Source organism: Vicugna pacos, chromosome 2 (genome assembly GCF_048564905.1).
Source record: "Vicugna pacos chromosome 2, VicPac4, whole genome shotgun sequence".
In the NCBI taxonomy this organism is placed as follows: Eukaryota; Metazoa; Chordata; class Mammalia; order Artiodactyla; family Camelidae; genus Vicugna; species Vicugna pacos.
Window position 1 is genome coordinate 73266596 of NC_132988.1, and position 12435 is coordinate 73279030.

Here is a 12435-nt window from a genome sequence, read left to right on the forward strand (position 1 = left end):
ATGACAACGCTAATATATAATAGACAATAAATGATAATTTGTGGGTGACCAAGGATCAAGAACACTCTCAGAACCTTCATTAAAACAACAGCACAATTACAACCTCAGGAGGTATGCTATTATTAGATGTTTATGTACCATCGTCAATGTGCACAGGTAAGTTTTTTTTAAGCCCCATCATTGAATATTTATTTTTATTACAGAAAAATTTCAAGGTACACAAAAATAGAAAGAATAGTATAACGAACCCTCTGTATCCATCACCCAGTTTCAACAATTCGACTTTTTGCCAATCCTGTTTCAGCTGTCCTTTCCATTTTCCCCTCTTGGTCGGAAAACTTTAAAGCAAATATTAAAGATGACAGCATTTTACTCGTAAATATGTCAGTAAGCACCCCCAAAATTTTACAGTAACTTGATTGATTATCGCAAAATGGACCTGCACAAAAAAATACAAAAGGAACATTGAAAACCCTCCCGTGGTGGAAAGACTTGTCACAAACGTTATCTAGCTGTTCTGGTTCTTTGGAGGTGAGGGCCGAGCGTGGTATTCCTCCGGGAGGGGCGGAGGTGGCAGAGGGAAGAGACTGACCCTAGGCACAACTGAATGCGTTCCTCAGGAGCAGGCCACCCAGGCATGCGCAATCCGGACCCCAGAGTTGCTAAGGCCCCATGGAAGACTGAGGCTCCGGATACAGTGACAACCAATCACAGGGCTCAAAGGCTAATCAATTAGCCAATCCGGATTCGAGAGTGAATCAGCTTCAGCAGTCAGCTCGCCCCACCAACATCCAATCGGGGAGCCAGCTACTTTGGGCGGACTTTTCAAAACAGCGAAAACAAAACAAATCAGGGACCTTTAAAAGGTGCAATGAGACCAGAAACTATCTCCTTCCGCCTCTCACTCCTATCACTCCCCTTTTCTTCCCCTTCTGGGTCAACCCCAGAATAAAGCCGACGCCCAGATTCCACCCTTCGCCCAGGAACCGAGAGGGAGGGGTGGCTCACTAAAGCAAAGGCGAGCTGAGGAGGCCACAAAGCTGGCTGGGGCAGAGACTTAGGGGCGGGACTCTTTTTCAAAGACTGTTGCGGAAGCGGCGGATCCCTCCGCGGGGAGTCACGTGGCCCGCCCCCTTGGGGGCGTCGGAGACTCAAAACAAAAACAAGGGGTTTGCCTGGGCCTCCGCGGTGGCGGCGGCTGAGCCCGTTGAGGGGCAGGGCTAGAGGGGCTAGCGCTGCGCCCCAGCCGGAGGGTGGGCGCGCGGGGAGCGGGATGAAGCCGGGGCTGTGAGGCCGAGGGGGCGGTGGCAGGGAAGAAGGGTCGGATGCTGGTCCAGGGGCACTGCTGAAGCGGCGGGTCCTTGACCTCGGAGACAGGTCCGGACGCCCCCGCTGCGCCCAGTCGGCTCCGACCGCGGCGCCGCGGCCCGGTGGAGGCGCATCTCCAGCACGGTGAGTGGGCCCACCCGGGATCGCGGAGTTTCTTTGTTCGCGATCTGGACCACAGGGGTCGAGTCAGAGTGCCCATCCCTCAGCCTGGGAAGCGATGCCGGTCCTGCCCTCAGCCCTGGGTAGTGGGCGCCTGGAGGCGGAGATATGCTGGTGGGATGGATGGAGGGGTCGAGGAGGCTGAAGACAGTTCTTTGGTGTACCCCCTCCTCCCCTTCATTTAACCACTGGGCCTCGCTGGGGTGGTTCTTCTTGGATTGACAGCCTTGGGTCTCCGCATAGTTGCGGAATCCGGGCATCAGTGGATGGACGGGCGACCTCTGGGAACGAGGAGGGCTGGAATTGTTCCCAGACTCCGACCCGGTGGGCCGCGCCACCTTAGTTCTCTCTGGGATCGGGTCTCCCTCTCGGGTTGTGTACCGAGTAGGCGCTGCCGAAGCGGCTGGGGAAGGCTTGCGGGCTGGACTCCAGCGAGAGGGGTTTCTGGAGCTGGGCTCCGCGGGAGGGGCGGGGCTCGGGAGTCTCCTCCCTCCGGTTCTTTGTTCAGTCGCGAGACTTTCTCTCCCTTCCCCCCCACCCCATTGTGCAAAGCCCCTGCCCACCGGATCCACTGCGATCGGTGTCCCTGGTGCATTCCTCTGGGCAGAAGCCTTTCCCCCCAACGACTTCAGCTGGGGCAGACCGTCCGGACACCGCCACCCGGGGACAGTTTCCTGTTTGTGAAACGGCGGGGAGGCCGGAGCTGGCCGGTCTGACCCAGGGCTGGCCGGCGGACGTGACAACAGGCCCTCCCCCTGCCACACCTCCCTGGCGGTGGGGGAGGATTGCATTGGGGTTTGGCTGGACGTGACTGGTCCCCTCACCCGCTCCGCGCCTGGGTGTGCTGGGTTGCCCCTCGCTGGAGGTACTGGTACCATCTCTTTGTCCCCTCCCCCTTCCCCCAGCCACCCCCGGGATACTCTCTAACTGTGTGATGTATTTGCTGCAGATGAAGGATTTGGGGGCAGAGTACTTGGCCGGTCGTGAAGGGGTCCAGCTCTTTGGATTGTTGAACCTCTACTTAGAACAGGAACAGAGATTCCAACCTCGAGAAAAAGGACTGAACTTGATCGAGGCCACCCCAGAGGTGAGTTCCCAGGAAAGATAACTTGCTCCAGCAGCTGATAGGGCTCGGGGAGATAACTTTAAAAACAGTTTTTTTTTTTAAATGAAGACTAAAGGTTGCAAAGTTTCTTAAAACCAAAATTGGTCTTCCTAGAGTACTAAGATAAATCTTAAGTCAGGGTCATTCTTTTGTTTCTTAGCAAGAATGAGAATGGTACTAACTCTAGGAAAGTGTTTTTCATGTTTGGCACCCCCAGCCTGCAGCTTCTCTGTGGGACATTCCCTGGGAATTGAGCAGTTCATTTGTGGAAATACCCTCTGCCTATGCAATACTTCTGTATAGTCAGCTCTTAAATGCTATTTTTAAAAAAAGAAAACAAGCAAGGAACCTTCTGTATATACATTACAGGGGAATTGAATTATATTTGCTATAACCCTATGGAAGTGTGGCAACAGTTAACTTTATATTGAATTGCTGAATGTATTTTACAATGTATTTTTTCAAAAAGCAATGATACATACACATTTTGTATCTGATAAAGTGTAGTGCTTTAGTTGAAATGATAACACTTTTTTTTCGTTTTCTTTTTTAAAATTTACTTTAAATTTTTTTTGGTTTTTTGGAGGGGGAGATAATTAGGTTTATTTATCATTATTGTTTTTTAATGGAAGTACCAGGGATTGAACCCAGGACCTCATGTATGCTCAGCACACACTCTACCACTGAGCTCAGCACATACTCTATCCTCTCCCCCTTTTCTCCCGTTTTCTTGAAGATTAAGGGGAAAACACTACCTTACTTGAATCTGTGTGTATTATTCATCTAGTTCTAAGACAGTCATAATCATTGGCTCTTGGTTTTTATTGCAGAATGATAACACTTTGTGTCCAAGATTGAGAAATGCCAAAGTAGAAGATTTAAGGAGTTTAACCAACTTTTTTGGATCTTGCACTGAAACTTTTGTCCTGGCTGTCAATATTTTGGACAGATTCTTGGCTCTTATGAAGGTATTTAATCATTTTTATATAAAATGATTTTTTTATATCCAGTGCCTAGCACAATGCCTAGCATACAAAGCTTCAAAAAATATTTGGCAAATGAATGTAACAATGTCACCATACATGAACATTTTTAATAATTGGAATTGTGAGCTTTAGTCCAGATTAAGAGACCACAAAAGTTAAGTGTATTGTTGTATCTTAAATTAGGTTTTGCTGAACCTCTTTATGTCCCTTCTTGTTGAAGCTGTGGCAAAAAAGATTCCTGTTTTTTAGGTATTCTCTATATATGCCGTTCTCAAAATAAGGTTTTCCATTTTCATCTCCCATTATGTTTCTGTTGAACCTAGGTGTTTTTTTAAACATCTGAAACATGACAAATGGAAGTATAGCACTGTATTCAAGGTGACCTATTGCCTTCCCTATGAGGAGCCTTTTCAAAGCAGGGGACCACAGTCTTAATAACAGTTATCAGCAACTGTTAGAAAAATGTGGTGATTCTTCTGCCAGTAGGATTGCTGTCAGCTGCTGGGTCAGTTTTCAGGGCACTGAAAAGAAAAGGGCAGCCATCTGTCCATGGTAGCTTTTACATATGCTCCACTCTGCACATCTGATGCAATATCTCTTTGGGGAAATTTGCATTGAAGTAGGGGATGATTCTTAAATAGATAAGATAAAAAGATAAGTAGAATGTATTATTTTTATATCCAAAGAAGTATATTTTCTTGGTATTGAAAGGCTTGATTTATTCTGGGGGGGGGGGTTGTACTATTTTGTATTTCATAAGTTTGAAATACAGAGTATATAATGCAGTATTAGAAACCTAGCTTGTGAACTTGGATTTAAATTTTTTACCTGCATTTAAAATTAAATAATGTAAATGCTCAAAATGTCTTTTGTTTTTCTAAAGGTAGGTTAAGACAGTTTAAAATGTAAAAGCAATTAAATATTGTGTGTAAAGGTAAAAGCAGGGAAGCAGCTTGATTGTATTCTGTCTTAGGAGTAGGGGCTCATTACAATATTCTTTCAAGTGTCTGCTTTGCCAAATCAAAGGGACAATTGTTGGAAGAAGCCTTTTGTTCTTTGTTTTCCAGGTGAAACCTAAACATTTGTCTTGCATTGGAGTCTGTTGTTTTCTGCTGGCTGCTAGAATAGTTGAAGAAGAATGCAATGTCCCATCCACTCATGATGTAATCCGGATTAGTCAGTGTAAATGTACTGCTTCTGACATAAAACGGATGGAAAAAATAATTTCGGAAAAATTGCACTATGAAATGGAAGCTACTACTGCCTTACACTTTTTGCACTTATACCATACTATAGTACTTTGTCATACTTCAGAAAGGTCAGTGGGGTTATAAATTAAAATTGTGTATTTTTGCATTGCCATAAGTAACAAAGACTTAGAATGCTGATGAAATTTACATTTTTATTCCCTCCCGACCTTAAGCTTGGACTTCTGGTGACAATTTTTTTTTCTTTGACAAGTATTTAAAATTGTTTAAATCTTTAGAAGTTTAATAAATAAATATTCATACTTTCTTTTCATCATATAGGAAAGAAATACTGAGTCTTGACAAACTGGAAGCTCAGCTGAAAGCTTGCAGCTGCCGACTTACCTTTTCAAAAGCAAAAGTAAGTCAGTTCCTTGCTTATCTCACTCACAGTTTCTGTTTTGAATTAAAAAAATACTTAACTTTTCTTAACTTTTTTTTTGTAGCCATCTATATTAGCTTTGTGCCTTCTCAATTTGGAAGTAGAATCTTTGAAATCCATTGAATTATTGGAAATTCTCTTGCTTGTTAAAAAACATTCCAAGGTAAATATCTTCAGTTCTTAATCTTTAAAGCAAGTTTCTTCCTAGTGTTGTTTTATCTTTTTCTGTGGTCCCTTAAACATTAAGTAACACTTTGTGAGGTTCTTAAGTGTTGATGTTCTCAAAATGCAGCTTTGACCCAGACAGTATTAAGCTGGAAGGGAATTAGTCAGGCTTCTTTTTACATGCAGGTGTCCCTTGTGTAGTATTCTTGCTAGTTGATAATGACAGCGGTCTACATTGCCCCGTGCACATTGTTCTAAAACACGTACTAAGAGGTAGACTTAGTAAGTAACACTAATGGCACCCTATTGCATCTGTAGGACTGAGTCATCGTCCCATTAATAGGTTACCAAAATAACATCAGTTATGTTTTTCTTTTTAAACTCCTTCATCAGACCAGCCCAATAAATTTTTTTTCAGTTGTAACGAGGTGTAAAACAAACGAAAGCGTAGTTCTTTTTCTTAAGCTAATAGTCCAGTTGGAGAAGTATGGAACTTAATATGAGGCAGGGCGTTCTGTCATTTATTAATTCTGTGTGGCAGTGCTGTATGGTCTTTGTCTCTGAACATAGGGAGTACTTCAGGGTTTTGCTAGCAGAAAAGTAGGATAGACCGCGAGAGGCACGATGACTGGGAGCCTGGTTGTACCAAAAGAATTTTGGACAGTGAAAGTTTGGGCAGCAAAGGCTTACGACCAGGAAGTTGATAGAGTCATTGAGAGTAGGTTTGAAGATAGAATGTCTAGGTGAAATCGCAAGCAGGGTTAAGGATATCCAACTCAGTGGGTTTGGAAGCCAAGCGTGAAAATGAGGCAGGGAGTTACGAATGACCAGATTTGGACCTAATGATGGAGGGAAATTTGAGAGAAATTAATTTGTGATCAAAAAAGTATGATGTTAGGTCCTTGTGTACCTTTCAGATAGGGAGATGTCTAGCAGATATTTGGCAATCTGGAATAAAAATTCAGAAGGCAAATCATAGTTGGAGATTGAGATTAGAAATTTCTGATGAGGAAATAATAGTTGAAGCCATAAGAGATTTGTGAGAGTCCTTTGCTTAGGGGTCAGTTAAATCTCTGGGTTTTCAGCATTGGCAGTTTCCCCATGAGGACCCAACTGAAGGAAGGTACACTAGACAGATATACAAGCACTGTCAGGTTGGAAAGAAGTTTTCTAGAAGGAGGTGGTCAGGAGTATTGAATTTTGATGAGAGGCCCGGTATAATGAGAATTGGTAGGTGATGTCCGGAGAATAAGGAGTGGTAGAAGCCAGATCGCACGGGAATTAATATGTAGCTGGATTAGGTGGAAATGGAGGCAAATGATATAAAATCATCTGTTTGTGGTGCAAGTACATGCACTGTGAAGCATTTGGTTTTAACAGATAACTTCCAGCTTTTGTTTAACCACGAGTTTATTAATTTGAATATAAACCTTTTATAATAACGTTACTTGGAAACATCTTCAGTGATGATTCCTTGAAATAAATTTGGGTACTCCCCAGTGGTGGAGGAACTGTGCCCTTCTGGGGAAATTCCTCTTCTCTCATGTTGCTAACTTCTCCATTTGCAGATATCTGGTGTCTTAATGTAAATACGTAGCCATCTGAATAATACTGTTACAGAAACCTAAATTGTGTTGAATTCCTTTGCATTGAGACTGTCAGAGAATATACTTGATAACTGATTCATTAACAGACCTAGTGTTTTTAGGTCCATGTGTTTTCTTAAAATAGGCAGAGCATTCTATGTATTGAATCCTACGTACATTTTTTATTACCTATGTTGCTCCTCCCCTAAAGCAGCAGTGGTTACCAAATTTTGACTGCACATCAGACTTACCTGGGGAGCTTTAAAAATTCTTGATGCCCAGATCACACCCCATATCAATTAAATAAGACTATCTCGGGGTGGGAGCCAAGCATCACTATTTTTAATGCTCACAGGGTGATTGCAAGGTACAGCAAGTTTTAGGAACCACTGTCATAACCTGTTCATTTAAATATTTTTTTCAGGTTAATGACTCTGAGTTCATTTACTGGAGGGAGTTAGTTTCTAAATGCCTAGCCGAATATTCTTCTCCTGAATGTTGCAAACCAGATCTTAAGAAGTTGGTTTGGATAGTCTCAAGGCGCACAGCCCAGAACCTCCACAATAGCTACTACAGTGTTCCTGAGCTGCCGACCATCCCGGAGGGGGGTTGTTTTGATGAAAGTGAAAGGTAAGAAGGCTCCTTGACTACTTAGACTCAGCCAGACTAAATGTTACTGATTTTTGTATATCAGAGCCCCTACCTCTAACAGCATTATTTCTTCAGGTGACAGAATTAACCAGAAGTAGTTTTATTAAAATACTTAATAATTTGGAAGTGTACTTCCCCACTGTTTTTCTTTATTAAAATCAAACAAACAAAGTCCAGCATCCTGTACATCATTTCCTCCTCAGGGCTTATAACTGGAAGTTTGTCCTTTCGGCCACCTCCCCCTGCACCCTTGCCCCCAGCAACCACCCGTCTGTTCTGTGCATCTATGGGTTCTGTTTTTTTGGTTTTTGATTCCACATACAGTATGAGATACAGTGTTTGTCTTTCTCTGACTTACTTCACTCCTCCCCCTTTTAAAAACTGGTTATTTGCCGTCTCCTTTGGTCTTTGAAATACAGTTTAGTTAAAAACAACATCAACTGAAACAGCATTCTGGGCTTTTAAACAGTATGAATTCCTATTACGTTACTGTGGCAAGAGGCTGCGGGTTAAATGACTGGAAAATAAAGGGAACTACTACCACCATCTTGGTAGACTTTTATAGATATGTTTAGGTTTGCCAAATGCCATTGTCTTATTCAGAGTTTATTTTGTTTAGTAAAATGAATTATTTATTTTTATTAAATTTGATTGTTCTATGCTATAGGGATAAGAGAGTAGAAGTTCCATTTTCATAGCTTGTTGGTTTCTTGGTCTGTTATTTGAGAATATCAGTGATACAATTATTGAACTGATGCAAGAAAGACATCAAAACCATATGGTAGGAGATCTTTGTCATTAGTCTGCATTTATTAAATTTAAAATACTTAGACTTCTACAGTTAGCTGCTGATAGCCATTAATTGGTACAAGAATAATAGTTTGGTAAATGGTAATTTGTTTAAACCTCTTAAGTCTATTTTCTAAGGAGGTAACAGTAGACTTCACTTTAGGAAGTCTCTGTAAGTTAAATATTATCTCTGTAAAGCTTAAATTTTGAGTGTAAAAATCCTGAGACTGGAGATACTTGTTGAGCAGTTCTATTCCACCTGTACAACATGTAAGTGTATTTTAGATAACGGGGTCCTCTTCTTTTTCTTCTTCCCTTTAGTGAGGACTCCTGTGAAGATATGAGTTGTGGGGAGGAGAGCCTCGGCGGCTCCCCTCAACGGGAGCAGGAGTGCGCTTTCTTCTTCAGCCTCGAAGTGGCTCAGACTCTGGGCTTTCCGTCTTAGAGATCTAACCATTCTGGGTCCGAATTTAAAGTGTGTGTACCAGTTTCAAAGCAATAAATGGGGTAGTCAGTGGTTTCCTGGTCCAGCTCCCATCTAGGCAGGAATTGCATAGCCTGGAATACCTACCTTCTATTTATTACTCAGATCGGATCTGGCCTATTTTCATATTTAATCCTAAGCCATCAAATGGGTTAGTGCCTCTTAAACAGTTAACAGTACTTTAGACATTGGCACTTTATTTTTCTCATTGATCTTTAGCTACTTGGGGGAGGAGGGAAGGTGCTGATACCTTCCACTTACTACTTTTTGAGAAGATTTTTAAAGATGAATAGTGTAGTTAAACTTTTTATAAAGCCTTCAGGTGTCTTTATGTAAACAGACGGGGAGTGTGCAGGTGCTTCCTTAGCAGGGACAATGGGTAATCCTTTACTGGTTTATCTTAGATCTCCCCCTCCCCCCACTCTCAGAACAGAGAATATACTCTTAAAATGTCAAACACCTTTTTGGTGATTTTTTTGTTTTTTAAGTGATCAATGTACTCTCTGACACAGACTTTATAAACTTAGGAATTACAATATTGACATTTTTGTGACTTTTAGTATGTAATGTCTTAACTTTGAGGTTTCTGCCAAAGCGGAAATAAGCAACAGACTAATAAGGTTGTTAGACAGTTGCATTCCTAATGCCTAAGTGTTGTCAGACTATAGTATTATTTTAATGTTTTAAAAACAGTCCATGATCTGCTGGTTTTGCATGTACCTGTATGAGAGCAGTGCAGGAGGCTGAACAGAATTAGGTAACTATGAAATTGATAAATGTTGGTCTGGTAGCACATTTTATCTCATTTTCTTATATTAAAAAGGTCTGCATGATTACAGTTTATTTCCTTTGTCATTCACATTTCAGAAATAATGGTATTAGTATATGGGTGCCAAGACTGAATATGAAGTGTAAAAAAAAACTTAAGTGTTTGTAGTGTTATAGTTTTAAGCATATCTGTGTGGTGGTACAGCCATAAGAATAGGGATTTATAAACTCTGTGCACATGAGATTTTGTACAGAGAATTTTTTTTAACTTTATAAACTGTATATGAAAATGTAAATCTTTAAAAATGTACATAAAAATACTGTTATTTTTTTACCGTGTGTGATAGTCTAGTCATTGCATGTAAATATAATTTATTGTGTATTCTGTATTATAAATCGTAGTGATGACTTACTTTTTCTCTGGTAAGTCAACAGTCATTGGATGTTTTCTGAAGTGGATCTTTTTGAGATAATAATAGATACAGCTCAAAATAAAAATATTAATGAATTGTACTCCTTGTTTGCAGTTACTTCTTAATTTTTAATTTTTTTGGTGGAAAAGAAAAAGTGCTTGTTATATATATTTCAGTGAGAAGGCTTGAAGTGAGGCTGGAGTATCTCCAGGATAAGCCCTCTCTTTGGTTGCAGAAGTCCCGTAGGTAATATTTCCTCACCAGTTTGGCCCTTAGCCTTGAAGATACTGAAAGTGAATCCGTCACTTGAGAGTTGACCTCTTTCTGGACTCAAATGAAACAGAAGAGTGTCATACTAACCCGAATGCCTGTTAGTTTATAGTGAAAGCCAGCAGGTGTCAAGTAACCCAGAATAGTCAGGCTGGTAGGTTAGCACAGTCTCTGCAGACAAGCCAAATTCTCAGAAGGTTGCTTACTGACCAGGCACTCGGGCAGTGAGCTCTGGACCTTGCCAGTCTCAGGCTTGTTTTGCAAGTAGTGACTTTTTTTTTCCTTTTTTTGGCATGGTTTCTCCATCTAGTTTGGTTTTTGGAGACCTTTATTTTCTCTAGCTAGGTAGAAAATAAGATACACTGAATATGGTTTTCATGTAACTCCTCTTCTCCTCGGAGATATAAGGGTATGTTTCCCTACCCTCCTAGTGGAGAATCCAAACGATCCTCCCTCTCTTATTGAGTAATGTTGGCAAACAGTAGACAATATATTCTGCTTTCAGATTTTGATTTGTTGAGATGCACAAGCTATTTGTGGCTTTCCAAGTCTTGAACCCTCTTCAGTTCTAGGATTTTATTGCTTTTCTTACTAGATGATTTTTTGTGTGAATCTGTCCACACGTGACTTGATCTGTTCCCCTTTCTGGTTTTCCATATATTTAGAGCTCTTTACTGAGCTCCCAACCTGTTTATTCACAGCTAGCCATCTCACTGATTATTCCCAAAGTTCTGAATATTCCCAAACCTGCTTTTCATTTGTATTTTGGTGAATAGGCATTCCGTCTACTCAAGGTGGAAGCTTACGTGATATCCTCATTGCCTCTTGCCTGCTGCCTTCTGTCTGGAGGTCACCATTTATCATTCACACTGTATATGTCTGCTCTGTGCCACTGGCTTCAGTCAGACCTGTACTCTTATCAGCAGGGTCACTGCAATATCCTAATAATCTCTCAGTCTCCAGGCTTACCCCGATTCCCTTGGGTATATACCTTCTAAAATACGCAAATCCGTTAAAATATGCAAATTTGATTCTGTCCCTCCTGAAAAATTGTTCAGTAAGTACCTCTCAAGAGAGTCTATATCAGGACCTAGAAATCTCTTCCTAATCACAACACTGCACCTTTCTCTGGTCTTTTTTTTCCCTTACCTTTTCCTACAGCTGGAAAACGTGTGTTAAGAAAGTAACTGGCAGCTCTGTGGAAGGTGGAATGGAGCAGGTGGAGATGAATAACGGAATGGGGAGACCAGTCAGGAGTCCTGCAAAAATCCAAGAGATAATGAAGGACTGAACCAAGGCAATGGCAGTGGGGATGAGGAAGACAGGTGGGAATTGAGAGGCACTGTCCTTTCTCTGTAGGCATTATTAGTAAACTCACAGACAAGTCCAAGAGCCTGATTTTGCCCTTGGCCATTCAACCACATGGCTTTCCCATAACTGTGATGAGTAAAATTGAGAATCAAGCCTCCTGCCCCATTCACAGCAGAGGTGAGGAGAAGGCTACATTTTGGTCTCATACTTGCTCCTTGATTTGGCTCTTCAGGCTTTGATTCTGTCATTTCCTAGGATGTGGTGTGCATGCTTTGCTGCTTCTGCCATGTGCCATGTGCATGCTGAAGTGTGGCTCTCCCTGATCCCGTGGTCCCTGCCCATCCGACCTTCAGGAAGTGAGACTGGACAAACAATGTGTCTCGATCACCAGTTAATACTTAGGTTAAGTATAGAGGCATTGGTTGTAGAACACTTCTCATGACAATTTTAACCATTTTCTTTGTCTAGGTTCTGCGTTTTTCCTTCAATTCCTTTCATTTCACACTAGGTTTTACTGATGTTCCCTGCCTGCTTCCCACTTTCCCCTGCAAGTGTGCCATGGGTCAGCTTACTTAAGCCATCCACTTAGCAGATTCTTATATGGCCAAAACCTCTGTACTCTGCATTTGTCACTTTTCAGCTGAGTTTGTCTGATTATTTGTACCAGAAATGGTCAACAACTACTGACTTTGTGATTAGCAAATCAGATTGTGTGGTAGTTTCCCAATAGCCACACGTCCTCCCATCCCTGTACATATGTGCTGCTCTTCCTATCTAGAAGAGCAGTCTC

General features: G+C 41.7%; 1 protein-coding gene across 2 annotated transcripts; it reads left to right on the forward strand.

The window, feature by feature from the left end:
* The first annotated feature begins 1312 nt into the window (after positions 1 to 1312).
* CCNG2 (cyclin G2) lies at positions 1313 to 10164 on the forward strand. Of its 2 annotated transcripts, none has more exons than XM_006198232.4 (8): positions 1313 to 1452; positions 2438 to 2575; positions 3424 to 3561; positions 4647 to 4897; positions 5109 to 5187; positions 5273 to 5371; positions 7384 to 7589; positions 8721 to 10164. In XM_006198232.4, exons 2-8 carry the CDS (start codon positions 2438 to 2440, stop codon positions 8842 to 8844), a joined length of 1035 nt encoding a protein of 344 aa, XP_006198294.1. In that variant the 5' UTR covers positions 1313 to 1452; the 3' UTR covers positions 8845 to 10164. The 2 variants fall into 2 exon arrangements, with proteins under 2 accessions (XP_006198294.1, XP_006198293.2); XM_006198231.4 differs by lacking the exon at positions 1313 to 1452 and adding an exon at positions 2226 to 2353.
* Positions 10165 to 12435: the final 2271 nt, after the last annotated feature.